The sequence below is a fragment of the Parambassis ranga genome, chromosome 20 (assembly GCF_900634625.1).
Source record: "Parambassis ranga chromosome 20, fParRan2.1, whole genome shotgun sequence".
Taxonomy (NCBI): Eukaryota; Metazoa; Chordata; class Actinopteri; family Ambassidae; genus Parambassis; species Parambassis ranga.
Genome location: NC_041040.1, coordinates 5,356,535 through 5,379,939, shown reverse-complemented (window position 1 = coordinate 5,379,939; position 23,405 = coordinate 5,356,535). Strand labels below are relative to the sequence as shown.

At 49.0% G+C, this 23,405-nt stretch overlaps 1 protein-coding gene across 7 annotated transcripts in view; it reads left to right on the top strand.

Moving 5' to 3' along the window:
• The window catches only part of LOC114452950 (receptor-type tyrosine-protein phosphatase mu-like), a 75,812-nt gene that overhangs the window by 14,273 nt on the left and 38,134 nt on the right, over window positions 1–23,405 (top strand). For all 7 annotated transcript variants that reach the window (XM_028432509.1, XM_028432508.1, XM_028432506.1 and 4 more), the window contains exons 2-9: window positions 5,942–6,058; window positions 15,779–15,946; window positions 16,022–16,131; window positions 17,683–17,761; window positions 18,356–18,471; window positions 18,568–18,742; window positions 22,330–22,442; window positions 22,536–22,716. In XM_028432509.1, coding sequence (XP_028288310.1) covers window positions 5,942–6,058; window positions 15,779–15,946; window positions 16,022–16,131; window positions 17,683–17,761; window positions 18,356–18,471; window positions 18,568–18,742; window positions 22,330–22,442; window positions 22,536–22,716 — 1,059 coding nt within the window. The remainder of the gene's footprint in view (window positions 1–5,941; window positions 6,059–15,778; window positions 15,947–16,021; window positions 16,132–17,682; window positions 17,762–18,355; window positions 18,472–18,567; window positions 18,743–22,329; window positions 22,443–22,535; window positions 22,717–23,405) is intronic.

Here is a 23,405-nt window from a genome sequence, read left to right as displayed (position 1 = left end):
CAAATGTGTGTGTGTGTGTGTGTGTGTGATGGGCAGACAAAGGCAGGAAGGAGACAGCTGCTTCCTGAGGCAGAAGTGTGACGTACCAAATCCTGAACCTGGTGGTTGTAGGCAGATGGCGTTCAGTTCTCTGCACTTTGATTCAAAACATAGATGTCCTTTATTGTTAGGAGGAGTAGGGATGAAACTTCTTTTCTCCTGAAGGGGGTGTTGCAGTTTCTGCAGGGCTATTGAATCAGAGGAGGATGATCTCTGATGTCCTCTCATCATGGACCTGGTCTGTGGAGTGGAGCCTCTGCTCCACCAGGGAGCAGCAGGAAGTAGAAGCTGAGCTGATGTAAACACAGCAGCCACCACGGTGAGCCTCACCGCACAGAGCTGCACGTCTGTCAGCACCGTACCAGCCGGTCCAGCTGGACGGAGGCATCTAGAACTCTGTCTCTGAGCCACGTCTCTGTGAGGACAAAGACACAGCGATCTCTGAACTCCCACCGCCGAGTCCGGATAGGAGACATTTATTCAGGGAGGAGACAGGACGGAGTGGCCGGCGCCATCAGCACTCTTTGCTTAGCTTAGTTTAGCGTAGTGTAGTCAATGGACTTTACCCTCTCTAATATAATGGTAGGGGACACACTGAACTGATTCTTAATTATGGTGAATGTTGGATAACAAACCTGACTCCACCTCTACTAGAGACCAACACCTCTGATCCTCACTCCCTGGATGGACTGAGGACAGATGGGATGCTGCACTGACTCATCCAGCAGCATAAAGCAGCTGTTTGGTTAGCATGCTAACAATCAGAATTCCTTTATTTATCCCCGAGGGGAAATTCTTTTTGTTGAAGACATGCAGATCCAACCAAGAATAAAAAAATCAAAGATGGCATGGAATTGAAATATATCATAAATATCTAAGTAACAAGTAGCATCTTAATCCCTGAGTTGTATGTAAAGAAGATATTTACCCCTGTGTGTCTTTGGTCTGAAGTGGTGTTTAGTGACCTGATTCTGGGTCCGTGTGACGTTCAGGAGCAGATGGAGGCTCAGTGAAAGTCTCATTTCTTTATTCAAGGTTCAATTTCATCTTGAAGATGATGATCTGGATTATTTTAATCTCTCACACACACACACAGTCTCAAGGTGTGTGTGATGTTGTCGTCTGCTCCTCCAGCTGTCGGGATATTAAAGGGACATTCTGCCCCACAGTCAGTGTGTCTGACAGACACTTCTCTGTGGTTGGTCTGGATGGCCTGGAGGTTAATGCTGCACAGGCTTGTGTCTGTGTGATCCTGCAGTGGTTTGTGTAGTTGTCGGTGCCGCACTAACAGAATCTCTGTGGTCTTAGATTTTCTGGCCGCCACGTTCTGGCCACCTTTCACGTGTGAACCATCAGCGAGCAGCTCGGCGAGCCTGTGATCAGTGTGAGTCTGTAAGAGCGTCGTTAACATTCCCCTGGTCACCCAGCGGTGCGGAGCCCTGAACAACAGCACTCTGTATGTGTGTGTCAGAGGCAGTCAGAAGGTTTGTAGTGTCACCGCAGCAGAGACGCAAAACTAAATCCAGTTAAGTTTTTTTTTCTTCACTTCCTGTTTCTTCTTCCCTGGCCTTCAGGTCCAGCTTCTCCTTTCAACAACTGACACTCGTCTTTCTCTGCTGTTCTATGCTATGCTGCTGTTAGCATGTCAGGCTGTTTGTGTTCTGATGTGCAACAGGACAGATTTCCACTGTCAGGACACTTTAACGCCTCTGACCAGCACCCAGCCCAGTGCATTCTGGGAGTTGGAGTTTGGAACCCCACAGCCCTGTGTGTGTCTGCTGGTCCTGACACATGAGGAACAGCCCGACGTGTTGAAGTCAGGCAGCAGGGGTTCGGTCCTGTCAGCGTTCGTCCTCTTCATCGCCGCTTTTAGATGACTGTCTTCTTATGTGAGACGGTTTCTGTCTTCAGTCTGCAGCAGGATCTCTAAACATGTTCAATAAAACACACAAAGCGCCCGTACAGCCTGAGAGCGGAGAGAAGGCAGCAGCAGTATTACAGAAAAAACCACAAACAAGTCATTTTCCTAATCAGGACCAGATGGTTTCATTCAGCTCCACATACTTCAGAGGGAGGGAGGGCGAGAGAGCATCAGACAGGCAGGCAGAGAGGGCTGAAAAGAGAGGAAGACTTCCTGAAAGAGAAGAAGAGTGCAGCTCCACCCAGGCTCTCTGCCAGCTGGCTGTGTGTGTGTGTGTGTGTGTGTGTGTGATTGGCTGTTAATAGATTACAGTGGATTAAGGATTGACAGCAGCAGCAGAGGTCTAATCTGGCCCACCAGCAGATCAGCTAAATGTTATCATGTGTCGGGGGACTCTGATGGAGACGACTTCACGTCCACAGAGACGCTCTGAGGAGAAACTTTCTTCTTCTTCACTTTCTGTGTAGAAACTCTGCCTGGCTGAAGTTCTGCAGATGTTTCTGCTCTCCTTCTTCTCTTGTTTTGTGTCTCTGTTGTGGATTATTTTTATATAATCTCACTACAGTAGGCTGATGTGTTTCCTGTGTGTGCACATGTTTTAATAATCATGAAGTTTCTCCTTTCTGTGTGTGTTTCTTCTTCTTCTGTCCTTATTCTGACAGATTTTCCTTTGTAATTTCTCCTCTGTGTGTTTTGTTAAATGAGGGGAAACACTCGGATTAAGATCTCACATGTTTAATAATATTCTCACAGTGCTAAAAACATCGAGATAAAAATCTGTTTTAAGAGTGCAGCAAAGATGAAAACATCAACAGCCCGACCCTCGCACAGCTCCACCCCAGCACTGTCCGTCTCCACAGCAACACACCAGCAGGCGTGTCCCGGCTCGCCGGCGCCCCCCTCTGAGCCCCCAAAGGTCAAAGAGCAGGAACCCACATTCAGGTTCCACTGAACAATTTAACACGACACACACGCACAGTTTGGGTTTCAGCGAGGTCGCTGTAACCACGGCAACAGGAGCACCCCCACATACAGGGGGAGTAATGAATGAAAGAGTGAGCGTGTGTGACATTTCATCCTGACATTCATTTCCTGTTGTGTGTGTGTGTGTGACCTATCAGCTGCATCATGTTACCCCAATATGCAGACATGTTACTATCTGAGGCACACGCAGCTGCTCAGATACCGACACACGGAGCACGCTCATTGGAAACACTGCAGAGCGTGTGTGTGTGTGTGTGTTAGTCCCTGAGCTGCTGCTTTTGGTAACACACACAGATTTGCACTGACCAGCACAGTGATTGAACTGCTGCTTGTAACATGGGCTGGTTCCAGGTGTGTGTGCATTCACACTCTTTCAGTTAATGTCAGAGCAGTTCTCGGCGGTTCTCTGTGGTTCTTGGTGGTTCTTGATGTTTCTCGGTGGTTCTTGGTGGTTCTTGATGTTTCTTGGTGTTCTCGGCGGTTCTCGTGGTTGTTGGTGGTTCTTGGTGGACTCAGGTCAGGTGTGTCACATGTTGAGTGGTTCTCTGCGGTTCTCTGCGGTTCTTGGTGGTTCTTGGTGGTTCTTGATGTTTCTCATGTTCTCTGCGGTTCTCGGGGTTCTCGGTGGTTCTTGATGTTTCTCATGTTCTCTGCGGTTCTCGGGGTTCTCTGTGGTTCTTGGTGGTTCTCAATGGTTCTTGATGTTTCTCGGTGGTTCTCTGTGGTTCTTGATTTTTCTCGGTGTTCTCGTGGTTCTTGGTGATTCTTGGTGGACTCAGGTCAGGTGTGTCACATGTTGAGTGGTTCTCTGCGGTTCTCTGTGGTTCTTGGTGGTTCTTAATGTTTCTAGGTGTTCTCTGTGGTTCTTGGTGGTTCTTGATGGTTCTCAGTGGTTCTTGGTGGTTCTCGGTGGTTCTCGGTGGACTCAGGTCAGGTGTGTCACACGTTAAGTGGTTCTCGGTGGTTCTTGGCATTCTTGGCAGTTCTTGGCAGTTCGTGGTGGTTCTTGGCAGTTTGTGGCGGTTCTTGGCGGTTCATGGTGGTTCTCGGCGGTTCTTGGTGGACTCTGATTGGGTGTGTCACATGGTCAGTGGTTCTGCCCACATGTTTGGGTCGCACACAGACCAGAACTGCTAGAACAGGTCTGATCCAGTGGGTTCTGTGTGTGGCTCCTCGGTGTAGAGCTGTGTTTGGGAGATGTGTGTTTGAGGTGTAAAGGGTTAAAAGTGCTCTGAGTTTTAGGAGCGAGGAGCTGAGGATTGTAGTTATTGATCAGATGACTAGAGAATAAAGAGGGCAGCTGATCAATAGCTGCACATTATGATTAATTACTGCTGGTACACACACTCTCAGCAGAGTGTGTGTGTGTCCTCAGGGTGTGTTTTCTGTTTCCTGTCATCAGTCAGCCAACACACACACACAGGAGGAGTGTATGGAATGTGACGGAATGACAGTGTGTGTGTGTGTGTGTGTGTGTGTGTGTGTGTGTGACAGATCCCTGGAGGTGTGTGTGTGTGTGTGTGTGTGTGTGTGTGTGCGTCTCATTTCCTGTTGAGGCGAGTCGAGGCGAAGAAGCCCGACAACAATCTGCTCCCTCTGAAACTCTGCTTTGTGTTTCTCTGATGGAGCGACCATACGGAGCGCGCTCACAGCTGCTCACACAGAACTGAGCGTGCTCTGTCGGCGTCATGTGACCATCAGGATCTCCTTTATTAACAGATTATTAATAATCAGAATCATGGCAGCAGAAGCATTGAGACACTGACTCCTGGCCTTTCCCCTTCCATCCACACATTCCATCCACGTGTGTGTGTGTGTGTGTGTTTCTACCCTCCATGTTCTATCATAAGTTGATATCAGAAAATATTTTTTAAATTATGAGTATTTGTGAGGTAGTTTGTAATGAATTTAAGTTTAAAAAATGTAAGACTGAGATTTGTTTTTTATGAAAATATAAAAAATATAAATATAATAAATATAAAACTCTCTTTGATCTCTAAGATTTCCACCCATCACTCCTTTCACACACAGTCCTCTGCTGATAGGAGCAGGTCAGATCAGCAGGAGGAGAGGAGTGTCTGACAGACGCAGCACAGACAGAGCCACAGACACAGTCATGTCAGTGTCACATCAGCACTGACGCTTTATTAACATGTCCACATGTAGGGCTGATACATCGTCTCAAAGACACTGATTTCTATCTTTGTGTTTGTAGCAGAAGGCACATTAAACACACACACACACACACCACAGTTCAGAGCGATCAAGAGGCTGAGATTGCTTCTCTGTGGTTTTTCCTCTGGGAGCGAGAGAGCTGTGTGTGTATGTGTGTTCAGTTTGTTATATAGATGCAAATTCATAGAAGCAGATTAAACAGATTGTGTCTGGTATCTGTTGATGAGCTAACACTGCCCGGCGGGACAAGTGTGTGTGTGTGTGTGTGTGTGTTTAATGTGCCTTCTGTTACAAAGAAAGAAAATGAGCCTTCCAGCTATTTAATGTCAATGCTTTCAGATGACAGCTACACACACACACACACTCACACACACACACACAGTCATTACACTAAGAGGCTGACGAGGCGTCAAAGCCCTTGATGCACCACAGAATATTTACACACACACAGAATTGGTGTGTGCGTGTGTGTGTGAGGGTATGAATGGGGAGATTTAGATGTCTGTGAGTCACAGAGGAAGGAGGAGGTTACATCTATTATCTGTGTGTGTATGTGTGTGGAGACAGGGAGCATGCTGGGAAATGGTAATGAACTGGAACTCTTTCACTCTGAAGAACATTATATGTTTACAGGCTGCTGTCTGATGAAGGTCGGAGTGCGCTGATGTGATGACATCACAGCTGATCAACTGATCAAAGGAAAAAATACATTCTGAAAAAAACCCTTACTGTGGCTGTTATTCCAGAGTGTGTTGAATGTTTGACTTTTGACACACTTACACATGCAGTAACATCACCTGTCTGTCTGTCTGTCTGTTGCAGCCTGTCTCTCTGATCAGGCTCCAGACTGCGCTATCGTCCAGTCCAAAGAGGATGACTTCGACTGGGAGCAGGGAGACACCAGAGATCGGCCGGCCAGCAGCCCGTGGATCCCTGCAGGTACCGTCTGTGTGTGTGCTGAGAGCTCAGCAGGACAGTGAACGCCTCACTGCCATTGAGTGTCTTGTTGTCTGACAGAGTTTTGGAAGAGGCAGCTGTGGCTCCTCTGGGTGAGTCTGAACAGGGTCACAGGGCAGGGAACAGCTCCTACGTTAACATGAAGGCAATCAGAAATACTTTATTGATCCAGCATTAATATCATCCACAAAAGCTGTTCTCCAGGATCCCTGCAGCTCAGACAGCATCCTTCTGTCTGACCCTGCTGTCAGGGAGTCCAGCTCCACCCCCACAACACCACCGGCCCGTCTGATGAGTGTGTTGAGTCCGTTTGTGTCCGCTGCTCTCAGCCTGCTGCCCTAGCACGCCACAGCAAACAAAATGGCAGCCACAGACTGATAGAACATCCTCAGCATGGTCCAACAGATGTTGGTCCAACAAATGTTAAAGGACCGGAGCCTCCTCAGAACACGGAGTCTTGTAGAGGGCTTCAGTGTTCTGTGATGTCTGTGATGGTCCACATGCTGCTCCACCTCCCTCGAGTTCTGCTGGAGCTTCCTGATGTAGGTCTGTTTAGCCTCTGTGTGTGTCTCTTTGTGTGTGTGTGTCTGTGTGTGTGTGTGTGTGTGTGTGTGTGTGTGTGTGTGTGTGTGTGTGTGTGTGTGTGTGTGTGTGTGTGTGTGTGTGTGTGTGTGTCTGTGTGTGTGTGTCTGTGTGTGTGTGTGTGAATCTGTGTTTGTGTCTGTGTGTGTGTATGTGTATGTGTGTGTGTATGTGTGTGTGTATGTCTGTGTGTGTCTGTGTGTTTGTGTCTGTGTTTGTGTCTGTGTTTGTGTGTGTCTGTGTTTCTGTGTGTGTGTGTGTGTCTGTGTGTGTGTATGTGTGTGTGTGTGTCTGTGTGTGTGTCTGTGTTTCTGTGTGTGTGTGCATTAACTATGGGTTCCTCCTGCAGTAATGAGCAGATAAGGAACTCCTCTCAGGGACAGGCGGTTGTTGTAAAGACAGAGTGTGTGTGTCCTCTCTATAATGAAGTATTGAATGATTCCTTGAATGCAGCGTTGGTACCTGAAGGCAGCACAGAGGAGCTGCTGCAGCCTTTGTGTTATCTACTATTGACCTGCCAGAGTTTCTGTCTGAGTTATGGACGGACAGCGAGAGTTCACAATGAACCGGGCCGATAACACTCTGTGTGTGTGTGTGTGTGTGTGTGTGTGAGGGAGCAGCCGTTTGTCACATGCTCACAGAGGTTAAGTCGCTGACGAATGAGAATGCAGCACTCTTAAATCACAGAGCCAATCACGTGAGAGACAGGCTGAGCGAGGACACACAGAGAGGAGGTGGTTACTGTCCTGTTTAATGTGATTTATAGATGGAGAGGAGAGGAAGGGGGAGGCTGAGAGAGGAGGACCGAGGAGACAGTTTAAGAGGAAGAATGGTGAGGGGGTAAGAGGAGATCAGGAGAGTGGGGGAGAGAGAAAGGGTGAGGAGGGGAGGAGGAGAAAAAGTGGAAGTGAGGGAGGGAAACAAGCGAGGATGGAGGAGAGTTTGTAGCCTCCTTTGTTTCCAATAGAAGGAGAGGTTTTGTACGCACTGTGTGTGTGTGTGTGTGTGTGACTAATTGCAGCCAATCCAAGCAATCAAAGAGCAAACAGCTCCTCTCCCAGCGGACACACACTTCCACACACCTCCTGCTCTGGAGTTCGATCTCCTCCTGGCTGATGTGTGGAGCAGCGAGCAGGACGAGACAGGACATTAAATCTAACTCACCCTCCACAGCAGAGAGGCCGGCCGAGCGAGAGGCGGGGGGGGGGAGACAGAGAGAGAGAGAGGAGGGGGAGAGAGAGAGACAGAGGAAGGAAGGGGAGAGAGAGAGAGAGAGAGGAGGGGGGGGCAGCAGATCTACCCTGCTGACAGAACTCATGCTGGAGCACGGATCACTGTAGAACTACCAGCATGTTCTGATCTCACCAGGACTTCAGCGTCCCCAGAATCAGTTGAATCAATAGAAATCAGGAGTTTGGCGATCTAAGAATATGGATCATGTGACACGCCGGCTCACACACAGTCTGAGCAGAGTATAAATAAAATGAACAGCTGTTCTCTGCCAGCCAATCACAGCACGGCTCTGACACGAGCTGCGTTAACAAAGCTTAAAACAGACTTTAAAATGGGACGTATGGAGGGAGGTCTGAAACTGGTTTAATACTGCACACACACACACACACAGACACGCACACTGAGCAGCAGCAGCCATCGATTGACCAGTGATTGCAGGCTCCATTTAATGTTCTTATAAATGGTACAAGTTCAATCTAATCTGAGCCGTGTAGTGCTCAGTCTGCTGTCAGTGTGAACAACAGTAATCTGCTCTAATACCCTGTACTACACACACACACACACACATATACACACACAGACACATATATATATACACACAGACACACATATACACACACACATATATAGACAGACACACACACACACATATACACTCAACAAAAATATAAACGCAACACTTTTGTTTTTGCTCCCATGTTTCATGAGATGGACTTGAAGATCTAAACTTCATTCCAGATACACAATATTACCATTCCTCTCAAACATTGTTCACAAATCTGTCTAAATGTGTGATAGTGAGCACTTCTGCTTTGCTGAGATAATCCATCCCACCTCACAGGTGTGCCACATCAAGATGCTGATCTGACATCATGATTAGTGCACAGGTGTACCTCAAACTGCCCACAATAAAAGGCCACCCTGAAATGTGCAGTTTTGTCTCACAGCAAAATGCCACGGATGCCACAAGCATTGAGGGAGCGTGCAATTGGCATGCTGACAGCAGGAATGTCAACCAGATCTGTTGCTCGTGCATTGAATGTTCATTTCTCCACCATAAGCCGTCTCCAAAGGCGTTTCAGAGAATATGGCAGTACATCCAACCGGCCTCACAACCGCAGACCACGAGTAACCACACCAGCCCAGGACCTCCACATCCAGCAGGTTCACCTCCGAGATCGTCTGAGACCAGCCACTCAGACAGCTGCTGAAACAATTGGTTTGCATAACCAAACAATTTCTGCACAAACTGTCAGAAACCGTCTCAGGGAAGCTCAACTGCATGCTCGTCGTCCTCATCGGGGTCTTAACCTGACTCCAGATCGTCGCCGTAACAGACTTGAGTGGGCAAATGCTCACATTCGATGGCGTCTAGCACGTTGGAGAGGTGTTCTCTTCACGGATGAATCTCAGTTTACATTGTTCAGGGCAGATGGCAGACAGCGTGTGTGGCGTCGTGTGGGTGAGCGCTTTGCTGATGTCAATGTTGTGGATCGAGTGGCCCATGGTGGTGGTGGGGTCATGGTATGGGCAGGCATCTGTTATGGACGAAGAACACAGGTGCATTTTATTGATGGCATTTTGAATGCACAGAGATACCGTGATGAGATCCTGAGGCCCATTGTTGTGCCATACATCCATGAACATCACCTCATGTTTCAGCAAGATAATGCACGGCCCCATGTTGCAAGGATCTGTACACAATTCTTGGAAGCTGAAAATGTCCCAGTTCTTGCATGGCCAGCATACTCACCGGACATGTCACCCATTGAACATGTTTGGGATGTGCTTGACCGGCGTATACGACAGCGTGCACCAGTTCCCACTAATATCCAGCAACTTCGCACAGCCATTGAAGAGGAGTGGACCAACATTCCACAGGCCACAATAGACAATCTGATAAACTCTATGCGAAGAAGATGTGTTGCACTGCATGAGGCAAATGGTGGTCACACCAGATACTGACTGGTTCTGAGTCCCCAGACCGCCAATAAAGCAGAAACAAAATGCACATTTCAGGGTGGCCTTTTATTGTGGGCAGTTTGAGGTACACCTGTGCACTAATCATGATGTCAGATCAGCATCTTGATGTGGCACACCTGTGAGGTGGGATGGATTATCTCAGCAAAGCAGAAGTGCTCACTATCACACATTTAGACAGATTTGTGAACAATGTTTGAGAGGAATGGTAATATTGTGTATCTGGAATGAAGTTTAGATCTTCAAGTCCATCTCATGAAACATGGGAGCAAAAACAAAAGTGTTGCGTTTATATTTTTGTTGAGTGTATATACACTTATGTACACGCAGACATGCACATTTACACAGACACACACAAAAACACACACAGACACTCACTCACATTTACAGACAGATACACACACACATATATACACACACTCATGCACAGACACTCACAGGCTCAGAGTTTCAGGGCTGTGTGCTCTGACTTCCTGACTCGTTAGCAGGAGGAGGGTTTCAGGGTTTCAGGAGTCAGCTGAGAATAAACAGCAGGATCTGATAAGGCTGTGACATCATCGACATGTTTAGTTTAGCTAACGCAGCAGCAAGCTAACAGAACGCAAGCTTACACTGTTCCTGTTGGTTTGTTCTTCATCTGTTTCTGCAGCCTGTCAGTCACAGCTGAGGGCCAATGAAATGCCTCGGTCTCAGAGTTTGAATTGATTTGCTCCAATCAGGAATGACCAGGGGGAACACAAGACACACACACAGGCAAACACAGACAGGCATGAGAGATGCCTTTGGACTGTGTGTGTGTGTCTCTGTGGGGTTCAGGGTGTATTAATATTTCTAATAGGGCTGTTATCAGCTCACTGCCAGCTGTACACAGCAAACACACACAAACACAGTGGAGCTCGAAGGCAAATATAGACACAACACACACACACACAGTCTGTCTGTTGTGTGATAAGTCCCACAATGCCTTTCTGTGTCAAAGAGACCTGGAGGTCACAAACACTTTTCTGTGTGTGTGTTAACAAATACAAACCATCGTAAATAAACACACACATACACACAACCACTGGCTTTAAAGTGAATTTGACGGCAGATTACACACACACACACAGCTGCAGGTAAACAGTGTTTAAAGGTGAGCAAGAAGAGAGGGCGAGTGAGCAGCTGAGAGACAGAGAGAGGGAGAGAGTTTGAAGTTTGGCAGATAAATAATAGAAAGCTGTGTGTGTGACTGGGTTAATTAGTGTGTTAAAGGGTTTATCAGCGTGTCGGCATGCAGGAGATTCACCCTTTGAACATGACACGACTCAGTGTATACACTGTGTGTGTGTCTGTGTTTGTGTGTCTGTGTATCCGTGTCTTTGTGTGTCTATCTGTGTATTTGTGTATTTGTGTGTTTGTTTGTGTGTGAGTGTGTCTGTGTGTGTGTGTGTGTCTGTGTGTGTGTGTCTGTGTGTCTATAAACCCACTATCAGTGTTCAGCCAAACCCCATGAAAGCGTCCTGTGGGGAGTTTAAACACAGCCAATCAGAGGACGGGTCACACTGACATGCTGGGTCCCCATTGGCTCGCTGCTCATAAACACTCTCACACATCACAGTGAAAGCAGGTTCCAGACTAGCAAAGCAACATGCAAACAGTAAAGCCGGGGTCACACCGCAGGTGAAGCTGCAGCGTGGCCTCAGCTTAGCCTCAAGCTGGATCCATACTCCGCGAGACAAAGAGCGGAGAACGCGCTCCACGGGTGGTAAGAGATACAAAAAAAAGGTCTTTTCCGCACTGAGGTACCATACTCCGCGAGACGCGTGTGTGCAGAACTCCTCATACGGCCCGCCCACTAAACTAGAAGGAAAGACTTTACTGAGTTTTTTAACACACCACAAGGACGTGTGCCATGGCAAGAGGGCATTATACAGAGAGGGTGCCTGCAACAGCGTGAGATGTCCGGCGATGAGCTGTGAAAATGCGACATTAAAAGTAACAATAGCAAAGATTCAGTGTTTGTGCCTTTATGACCACATTTGCACATCTACTGTGTTCCAATGTGCCTGCGATACTTCAAACTGTCCGGTGATGAGCTGTGAAGATGCGACATTAAAAGTAACAATAGCAAAGATATACAGACATTGTTAACGAGCCTATTATGCCCGGGTATGTAGGAGTATATAGAATGGTAATAACAGTCACCATCTGGTATGTGTGAATGGCTGTCTGGAGTTATTGGTGACAAATCACCCTGACTTGCCTTTCTTTCTTTCTTTTATTGCTCATCATGCAAACCGGTATGGTCTTATCTAAATCTGTTGAATCAGTGCTGTTTACACACCTACCTATATACCTGGAGAGGCTCTTGCGCTTCTCCACTTTCATCACGCCCACAATAAATTCCGACCAATCACAGCATGGTTGCCGCACAGCCTTGAAAGACAAAGTTCGGCCCGGACCCTGTGCACAGGAGTGCGGATCAGCGGGCGGTCAGAGACAAAAAATGACGTCATTTTGTGGGCGTAACGTCTGCAGGGGGGGAAAATGTCTTTGTCTCGCGGAGTATGGATCCAGCTTCAGCGTAGCCTCAGCGTAGCCTCAACATGGCCTCAGCGTAGCCTCAGCGTAGCCTCAGCGTAGCCTCAGCGTAGCCTCAACATGGCCTCAGCGTAGCCTCAGCGTAGCCTCAGCGTAGCCTCAACATGGCCTCAGCGTAGCCTCAGCGTAGCCTCAGCGTAGCCTCAGCGTAGCCTCAACATGGCCTCAGCGTAGCCTCAGCGTAGCCTCAGCGTAGCCTCAACATGGCCTCAGCGTAGCCTCAGCGTGACCTCAGCGTGGCCTTAGCGCAGTAAATGTGTAACTGCTCCTTTAAGATCAGAATCAGATGGAGTTTAACTTCTAGTCAGATCCTGAAAGAAATCTGTGAGAGCAGGAAGGCAGGAAACACACACACACTCAGCAGCAGCAGCAGGAAGTGTGTGTGTGTTATTTGTGTGTAAATCTTCTCAATACGCTGCAGCTGCTTCTCCTCACGTCTCAATACAACTCCTGTAATAGAATTACCTCCGTCCATCTGTGTGTGAGGGCTGGGGCTGATGTGATTGGTTTACAGATGGCAGGGGTCATCTGTGATTGGCTGGCAGGTGAGAGAGGGAAGGGAGGTTAACGAGAGAGAGAAGTGCCAGGACACGCAGGAGGTGTGTGTGTGAGTCTGTGTGTGTTGGTTTTCTCTCACAAACCTCTGATGACCGCTGTGATGTCATCGGGAATGTAAACAAACATGGTGTAGTGTGTTCCCTGTGGGTCCCTGTGTGCGCGGTGTGTTTGGGTACGGTGTGTGTGTGCGCGGTGTGTGTGTATACGGTGTGTGTGCATGTGTGCGGTGTGTGTGTGCGCGCACGCAGTGTGTGCACGGTGTCTGCGTGCGTGTACAGTGTGTGTGCGTACGGTGTGTGCGTGTGTGTACGGTGTGTGTGTGTATGGTGTGTGTAAGGTGTGTGTGTGTGCGGTGTGTGTGCATGGTGTGTGTGTGCACGGGGTGTGTGTGTGCACGGGGTGTGTGTGTGTATGGTGTGTGTGTGCACGGGGTGTGTGTGTGTGTGTGTATGGTGTGTGTGTGTGAGGAGCTTCAGCGTGCATCATGATCTCAGGTGTGCCGCTCACTCGGTGTTCACTCAGCTGGGGGTGATGCTGCGAGTTTTAAATATGAAAAGCATGTGTGTGTGTCTGAAACACATTTTATAAAATGAACTTCCCAATAATCAATAATGCTCTACAATGAATGAATGAGTGTCCGTGTGGTGAGGACGGAGTGGCGGGCTGTGGGTCTGTGGGGGTTTGAAGGTGGTGCTGGTGGTGTAAACTGGGGCACAGAATCAGATTGAATCCTGACGTGTGATGAAAACCAGGATCAGGCTCAGAGCTGGGCCTCAGGTCACACACAGTCATATCTGAAGTGTTTCCCTGCTGGATCACACACATACATTCCTCAGTTGCTAAGGAAACAGCACACACACACACACTCACATGTGTTTTCACACATACAGACAGACATGACCGGACCGGCCAGGACAATCCTCGGAAGTGTGTCAGTGTGGTGGGAGGAAACAGAGCATTCAGGAACCTGTGTGTATAGTGAAGCACTTCATGACATGCAGATGACCTTTGACCTGTACATACAGAACTTCCTGTCACATGGTCTCATCTCTGCCCCGCCCCATCTCTGAACCTGAACGCTCCTCCTTGTGACATCACAGGCTGAACCTGAACGCTCCTCCTTGTGACTCACAGGCTGAGGCCGCCGGAACAAAGCCGACATGTTTTTTGGCGAATCTGCTAAAAAACTAACTCTCTGATTGGCTGAAGGTCTTGTGCATCATACAGCGCATCGCCACCAGAGAGGAGAACCACCGTGAAACAAGCGTTAATCAGAGACGCTGCGGTGCTTTCAGAGAAGCTGTGAATGAACTCATCAGAGTTTTTGTCCCCTCTCTTCATCAGTCTGTATTGTCCTCGCTCGCTCTTCCTCTCCTCCTCACTTTCCTCTCATTTATCTCTCTTCTTCCTCCTCTCCTCCTCGCTGCCATGATTAAACCTCTTGTTTTTCTAATCGATTCTCCTCAAGGTCCATTGATCTGACATGCACACACACACACACTTTGAGTACACTTGTAACCTGTAAATGAAATAAAACAAAAACCCTCTCAGATTAAATTGATCTCCGGAGAAGAATCTGTCTGAAGGCCGGGACACAAAGCCCTTGGTGCGCTCACGTCATCGGTCCTTACTGAAAAGGTTCTGTTGAAGATAAAGATGTTTATTCTGAGCCTGATGTAGCACCATGTTACAGAACATTGGATTTTCCTGGCTGTGCACATAAAATGTGTCACTAATGGTTAAATTCATCACCATGGCAACCAAGAAAACAACGAACCAATCACAAACCTCAGACAGGCAGAAAGTCATGACAGCACTTCCTGTCCCCTCAGTTTGTGTTCTGAATCTTAGCACGTTAGCATGTTAGCACTTCCCGTCCCCTCAGTGTGTGTTCTGAATGTGAGCATGTTAGCATGTTAGCACTTCCTGTCTCCTCAGTGTGTGTTCTGAATGTTAGCATGTTAGCACTTCCTGTCCCCTCAGTGTGTGTGTTTTGACTCAAAACTTTAATCAGAATTTGATTGAACTGTTTAAATAATCAGCTCAGTTATTTTTGATTCCCGGCTGAGACGACTTCATAAACAGAGAAAGAAAAAATTAATTTTTCACTGGATGATTAACTAGAAAACAGTCTGCTTAATAAACTGTACAACAGACTGACAGCTGTACAGGAACACTGCACTGTTACTGCTCTCATTCTGTTACCATGGAAACGCCCTTCAACCCACTCACACACACACTCACACACACACTATAAAAGACAGAAGTAATATAAATTTCATAGAAACTTTGCAGAAACAGAGACATGAAGGGAAGACAATGCAGCGAGCTGGGATGATTGACAGCTGTAGGCATGGACACACACACACACACACACAGCTTTGAAGTGAACACCATGCTTTTATTCTGAAGGCTGCCAATGATGGATTTCTGCTGTTCTGTTCTACTGAAGAACACACACACACACCTGCAGTATTTTCCAGAGAGTCTTTTATTTTGTTGTGGTGGATTTCCTGTTGGCGTGTCCCGCCTGCTTTCATCTGTTCACTGCCAGCTCTGAGCTTCAGTTCCTCCATCTGGTGACCTGATGGAGCCTCTGTCTCCTCCTACAGTCTCTGCTGGATGACTTTTACTCTGGAATGTGCTGCTTGGATTTCCTCCGGATGTGACCTTCATCTTTCTGCCTTAAGGCTTTTATTTTGAAGTTTGTGACAGTGACTGTATTTTATTCGGACTCTTTGGTTTACGGCCGTCACTTCCTGTCTGCAGGTTCGTCCTTCCTGTTTGTCAACACGTCAGGTCGTTATAATGGTCAGCGCGCTCAGCTGCTGCTGCCGCCACTCAAAGAGAACGACACGCACTGCCTCAGCTTCCTGTTTTACCAGGCAGGAGGCCGCGAAGGCGCCACGCCCGCCACGCTCAACATCTACGTCAAAGGTAGGCGGAGCCTGAGCAGAATGGGCTGTCAGGTGTGTGGGGGCGGAGCTCTTACTATGTTGGTGTTTCCTGCAGAAAACAACAGTCCTCTGGGAGTTCCTGTGTTTAACTCATCAGGCCCCGCCTACCACATCTGGAAGGGGGTGGAGCTTGCTGTATCCACTTTCTGGCCCAATCACTACCAGGTAACACACACACACACACCCTGAACACCTATGCAATCACGCTGTCAGTGACACAAAGTAAGCTTCATTCTGATTGGCTGAACTGTGTCTATCTGCCTGAGTGAGGACCCGAGGGACCCGGGTGAATGTCCTAACAAGGTCAGAAACTCCGACTGGTTCTCACTGAGATGTACACACACGCACGCACGCACACACACACAGACTCTGGATGTGGTTGATCTGTATTGAAAGCTCTTTTATGTGGCTTTAAAAGCTCTGTCATCTCTAAACCGCATGAGGGCTGCAGCTAATTGCTTCAACACACACACACACGCTGAGTGTATAGCAGCAGCAGTAAGTGAGTTTTTCTCACCACAGGAACGTTTTTGTGCCAAAAAACATCTTATCCTCCCGCGGAGACATCAGACCCTCCTGAGCCGACGAGATATTTGATGTATTAGTTTGTGTGATTATTGATCTGCTCTAATCTGACCTAATTTGTTAACTCGCCGCCACTAATAAAGAGCACCCCAGTCACAGCTGGGTCTGTACGTCTGTGTTACACCTACAGCGGGCACCTCCACCTCTGTGGGCTTCACCCTGAACACGAGCAGTGTCAGCTGTCTGTGTGGCAGTGTGCAGTGAGCTCAGAGACTCGCTGGAGTTTACACTTTCAGGACGTGGCTGAACACTTCTGGGTCCTGCTCATCTGTCCCCTCCAAGCCGCTTCAGTCCTCACTGATCACACAGAGTCTCTGAGGGACACGTCTGGAAGTCCTGACACCTCTTTATGAGGACATCTGTCCTGAAACTACCAGGAGAGGGACGGCACAGGGTCCATCTTCCGCTGCCCTGACACACACAGACCTGAACCTCCACCAATCAGAGACGCTGCTGCTGTACGAAGAGTCCGCCTCTGACACACACACACTCACACACATACAGCTGCAGCAGGACAACCCACTGTGTGTGTGTTTGGGTAGGGTCAGGTCAGTCGATATATCATCAGCACTGAGACACAGGGGGTCACACACACACTCACACTAAAACGAAAAGCTTTTTTACCACAGAAGAAGAGAAACTGATTCAAAATAATACAGCCAATCATACACACACACACAGACACACACACATATGCAGGTGTTGCAAACAGCTATGCCATCATCACAGCAGGCGTCACTAATTAGCTGCATCACCACGGCAACAACACATCCACCTCATTAGTGACGGAGTTAACAAGAGAGAGAGAGAGAGAGAGCAGTGAAACAGGAAGTGAGTGATGGCAGGCAGCATGTGCAGGAAGGAGAGAAGAAGAATGGAGGGAAGAGGATCGACACAAACAAGAGAGGAGAAGAGGAGTACGGCCGGATGGGTGGATGGAGGGAGGAGGACTTCCTGTTTCTGGGTGCCAACAGGAAGTGTGGCACCGGTTTCCCTGGCGATAAGGCGTTGGAATGTGCAAACACACACAGAAGAACACACTAGAAAGGCCCAACAGAACAGTGGAGAACTACATAAAACCGATTTTATCAATACTGTCACTGATCAGCTGGGTATTGATCTGTGTGTCAGGTGGTGTTCGAGGCAGTCAGCACTGGACAGAGGGGCGTTCTGGCCATCAAGGACATCACACTGCAGGGACACCAGTGCAGTAAGTGCACACACACACACACACACACACACACACACACAAGGCCCTGTGTAGAACAGGGCCCTAATTGGTTAACAAGGTTTGGAAGCCTAATTAGATAATAATGTTAAAAGTTGAGCTGGCATCGTGGAATCAAGGTCATTGTGTGTGTGTGTGTGTGTGTGTCGAGGCAGGGGAGCTCATTAAAATATAAATTGATTAGCATGGACTTTGATCCATCCGTCTGTTTATCTACCTGTTTGTCTGAAGACCTGCATTTTTGATGTTGCTTTCTTATTTGAACACACACACAAACTGTGTCCACACACACACACACACAAACTGTGTGTGTGTGTGAGAGAGAGAGATAGGGAGAGTTAATAGTTTATCCTTGACCTGAACTTTTTTCTTGCGGTTCTTTTTCACAAAGACCCAGTCCAATATACTGATTGAATGAAACACACACACACTCACACACACACACACTCACACACTCCTGCCTCCTCCAGAATCGTCTGTTTGATTGGATCAGAGGTTTTCAGGAGAAAGGTTAGCTGTGCGGTCAGGATGATGTCATCAGTGTGTGACCTCTGACCTCTGTGTGTGTGTCCTCAGTGGGCACGCCTCATTTCCTGCACATTAAAGGAGTGGAGGTGAATGCAGGACAGACGGCCACATTTCACTGCACCATCAACGGACGGCCGCAGAGCAACCTGCTGCTCTACCTGCAGGTGATCGATGCACACCTCATCAATATGTGTATTGATAAACAACAAACAATGAAAAGAATGAATTCATGATGGCCGCTGTGTGTGTCTGCCTGTCAGGGCATGGGCGGTCGACTGGCAGCAGTCAAGGAAACCAAACCGGTGAACTCTCGGCGCTATGTGGCGAGCTTCGACGTGGAGAACACGACAAAGGGCGACTCTGGACGCTATCGCTGCCTCGCGCAATCAGAGCGAGGTGTGGGTGTGTCTTCCTATGCTGACCTCACAGTCAAACGTGAGTATAAGGGATGAGGGAACATGCTAACATGCTAACACACTTCTGCTAATGTTCCGTGAGATCATGATGCTACGTTAGCTTAGCTGCTGTCTGACTGTTAGTCTGACACAAGATGGAGGTGACAGGACGTCAGCCTGATCAATCTATCAGGGAGGGATTATTGATCAAAATGTTTTGGAACAAAAACAATTAACCATCAGTCAGGGAGACCATCAGTCCCTGCAAGGAAAGGGTCTCTCTCTCTCTCTCACTCTCTCTCTCTCTCTTTCTCACTCTCACCCTCCCTCTCTCTCTCTGTGTCTCTGTCTCTCCCCCCCCCTCTCTCTCCCCTCCCTCTCTCTCTGTCTCTCTCTGTCTCTCTCTGTGTCTCTGTCTCTCCCTCCCTCTGTCTCTCTCTGTCTCTCTCTGTGTCACTGTCTCTCCCCCCTCCCTCTCTCTCTCTCCGTGTCTCCCCCCTCCCTCCCTCCCTCTCTCTCTCTGTCTCTCTCTCTGTCTCTCTCTGTCTCTCTGTCTCTGTCTCTCCCCTCCCTCTCTCTCGCTGTCTCTCTGTGTCTCTGTCTCCCTCCCTCTTTCTGTCTCTCTGTCTCTCTCTGTGTCACTGTCTCTCCCCCTCCCTCTCTCTCTCTGTCTCTGTCTCTCCCCCCTCCCTCTCTCTCTCTCTGTCTCTCTCTGTGTCTCTGTCTCTCCCCCTCCCTCTCTCTCTCTGTCTCTGTCTCTCCCCCGTCCCTCTCTCTCTCTCTGCCCCCCCCCTCTCTCTCTCTGTCTCTGTCTCTCCCCCGTCCCTCTCTCTCTCTCTCTCTCTCTCTCTCTCTCTCTCTCTGTCTCTCCCCCCCTCCCTCTCTCTCTCTGTGTCTCTGTCCCCCCCGCTCTCTCTCTGTCTCTGTCTCTCCCCCTCCCTCTCTCTCTCTGTCTCTGTCTCTCCCCCTCCCCTCCCCTCTCCTCTCTCCCCGTCTCTCCTCCTTCTCTCTCCTCCCTCTCTGTCCCCTGTCTCTCTCCCTTATCTCTCTCTGTCTCTTCTCCTTCCTCTCTCTCCCCCCTTTCCTTCCTCTCTCCCCCCTCCCTCTCCCTTTCTCCTCTCTCCCCTCCTCTCTTCTCTGTCTCCCCCTCTCTCTGTCTCTTCTGTCTCTCTCCCTCCTCCTCTGTCTCCTCTCTGTCTCTCCCCCCCTCCCTCTCTCTCTCTGTCTCTCCTTCTCTTGCTCTCTGTCTCTCTCTCTCCCCTCCCCCTCCCTCTCTCTCTCTCTCCCTCTCTCTCTCTCTGTCCCCCCCCTCCTCTCTCTGTCTCTGTCTCTCCCCCGTCCCTCTCTCTCTCTCTCTCTCTGTCTCTGCCCCCCTCCCCCCTCTCTCTCTCTGTCTCTCTCTGTCTCTCCCCCCTCCCTCTCTCTCTCTGTCTCTCTCTGTCTCTGCCCCCCCTCCCTCTCTCTCTCTCTCTGTCTCTCCCCCCTCCCCTCTCTCTCTGTGTCTCTGTCCCCCCCGCTCTCTCTCTCTGTGTCTCTGCCCCCCCTCTCTGTCTCTCTCTGTCTCTCCCCCTCCCTCTCTCTCTGTCTCTGTCTCCCCCCTCCCTCTCTCTCTGTGTCTCTGCTCCCCCCCTCCCCCTCTCTCTCTGTCTCTCTCCCCCTCCCTCTCTCTCTCTGTCTCTCCCCCTCCCTCTCTCTCTGTCTCTGTCTCCCCCCTCCCTCTCTCTCTGTGTCTCTGTCTCCCCCCCTCCCCTCTCTCTCTGTCTCTCCCCCCTCCCCCTCTCTCTCTGTCTCTCCCCCCCCTCCTCCCTCTCTCTCTCTGTCTCCCCCCCTCCCTCTCTCTCTGTGTCTCCCTCTTGTTTTAGATCAAAGCTGCAGTTTGTCATATTTTTTATTTTAATGACTCCATCGTCAAACGAGGAACGGTTTTCTAAAGCTCCTCACCTCATTACTGTGCTGTGAGTGTGTGTTGCAGTGTGTGTTGCAGTGTGTGTGTAGGGTTAAAGGAGAGCCTCATTAGAAAGTCAGTTTGCCGCTTAAAAAGGGAGAATCGGCGGCGTTTTGTCAAAGAGTGTCTGTGTTTCTGTGAAGATGAATCACTCCAAAGTAAAAGCCTCTTTTTCCTGTTTCAGCCTGTCACACTGTTAGCTAGCTGCTAACACACACACACTCGTGCAGGTGCGCAGCGTGTTAATGATGACTCGTTAAACGCAGCGTGTTCTGTGTGACAGAGCCGTCAGCCAGCTCTCAAACTTTGCTTTCATGTGTGGCTGCTGAGGAGCATTCTGGGTATTTTCCCCTCCCATGATGTCGATCTGTTCCGAGACATACACGGGGCCAGCATGTGAGATTCAGTGCCTCCTAGTGGTGGGTGGGATTATGATCCGCCTGATGGCAGTTCTGGGAAAAGTTGAGCGAGTTGTACTCAGTGAGGGAGGGAGAACCCTGAAGAGCTCCTGAACCTGACAGACCCAGGAGGAGCCAGACAGGCTCTTGGGCAGTGGATGGAGGCTGGATGAAGTTGTTGCTGGTGACGTAGAGGTTTGATCCTCCATGCTGCTCCTGTTTACCACCCTGGAGGTGGATGGATGGAGGTTGATCCTTTATGAGGTTCTGGTATAAATAAAAGGGTTAATTGATCTGTAAAGGCTTGTATTGGTCTGTGATCTGATCTGTCTGAGGTTCCATCTTCAGTTCGGACAGATCAGATCACAAAGGGTTAATTGATCTGTAAAGTCTTGTATTGATCTGTGATCTGATCTGTCTGAGGTTCCATCTTTAGCTCGGCTGTATTCATTCAGTGTGACGAGTTACTGTAGTCAAAGCTGGGATTGGTGTTTATTGCAGGCATTAGGTGCTGAACACTTTAACCCCTTCTTGCCCAGGTCAGGTCTACTTTGGGGAACACACAAACAGCTCAGTGTTGTCAGACAGGAAGCAGGTGCTGGACTGATGCTGTAGCTGTTGGCTGGTGTCGGTGGATGTGAGGAGGGAGCAGATCAGACTGATATCAATCACAGCAGAGCTGATCAATGCAGGGATCAAGTTCTCACACACACTCATCTGTGTGTGTGTCAGCTCGATGCATCTGATCTGTCTGCAAACACACACGGTGACAGGTGAGGTGTTTGCTGGTCACATGATCCGACAGATATCCCCACAATCCCCGGTGGTGAAACTCCTGATTGAACTGTCACTCAGAGAGTGTGTCTGCATTATCTCACACACACACATTAACCTGGACATGATACACACTTCATCATGCATGTATCCCCCCTACGTGTGTGTGCATTCTAACTGTCTTTATGAGGACATGAGCAGAGGGAGGACGGAGCCAGGACGATGTGGGGTCAGACCCTACGAGACGGTCAGGGTGAAGGGAGCAAAGGTAGTGTGTGTGTGTGTGTGTGTTTGTGTGTGTGCGTGGGTGTCTGTGTGCATGTGTGTGTGTGTTAGATGAAGTGGGTCAGGAGGAAGTAGAGCAGCTCCACCGGGGATTCTGGGTAATAGAATCCAGGTCTGCTGTTATTCGCCGAAGGTCACGAATATTAATTAACTCGTTAACTCCTTCCTCCCTCGTTAAGGGTTGACTGTGTGTGAAACCTGATCCTGGTTCTTGTGATCCCTCAGAGCCCCCGGTGCCCATCGCCCCTCCTCAGTTGACAGCAGTGGGTGCCACCTACCTGTGGATTCAGCTCAATGCCAACTCCATCAACGGAGACGGGCCGATCATCGAGAGAGAGGTGACGCTGCTCTGTCCGTCTGCCGGGGGTTCTGGTTTTCCATGAGAAGGTTCTGGCTCTCTGTGAAGGTTTTAAACTGTCGTTTGTTCCCAGGTGGAGTACCGCACCATGTCGGGCATGTTGATCGACACCACGCCTGTCGATAAACCCACTCACAAAATCGGACACCTGGACCCTGACACAGAGTACGAGATCAGCGTACTGCTCACCAGACCCCTGGAGGGAGGCACGGGAAGCCCCGGACCTCCTCTCAGAGCCAAGACCAAGTGTGCAGGTGAGTCAGCCTCTGGTCACATGATCACCAGCTGCAGGGATGCTACAGGATGTTTTGTCCTTGTCATATAAAGGCAGCCTCCTTTACTGTAATGGCTGCTAGCAGCCAGTGGCTAACTGCTAGGCTGCACTCATTAGGAGGTTAATGGGGCAGTCATTAGCGTGCCGGGGTTAGCTGCGTTAGCACTGAGCTCATCAGGTGGCTAATGGTTAACAGTGAGGTCATTAAGGTAGCGAGCTTCGTTAGCGCCACACTCATTAACTCCTAATGGCTACAGTATACACATCAGCATGGCATGCTAGCTGTTTATCTCTTGAGTGAATACACATACACAGACCGGGTGAGCATCAGTGTGTGTGTGTGTGTGAAAACAACAAATGGAATGTGATTAGCAATTAGCACGCTAATTACTCAGGTGCTGCAGCTCCTCACAATCTGTTTGCTTCCACACACACACACATTATTATTATTTTCATTACTATTAGTAGGAGTACTGTGTGTGTGTGTGTGTGTGTCCTATCAGGGAGGTTTTGTGGCCTCGTTCACAGTTGTGCAGCTCCCAGGAGTCTCTGATGAAGAAGAGCATGTTCTCCTGTAGGTTCTCGGAGGATCGAGGATTGTCTCACTGCAACTTTATTTAAAACAGCTGCAACTTAACGTAAAAACAATACATGAAATAATATATTAGA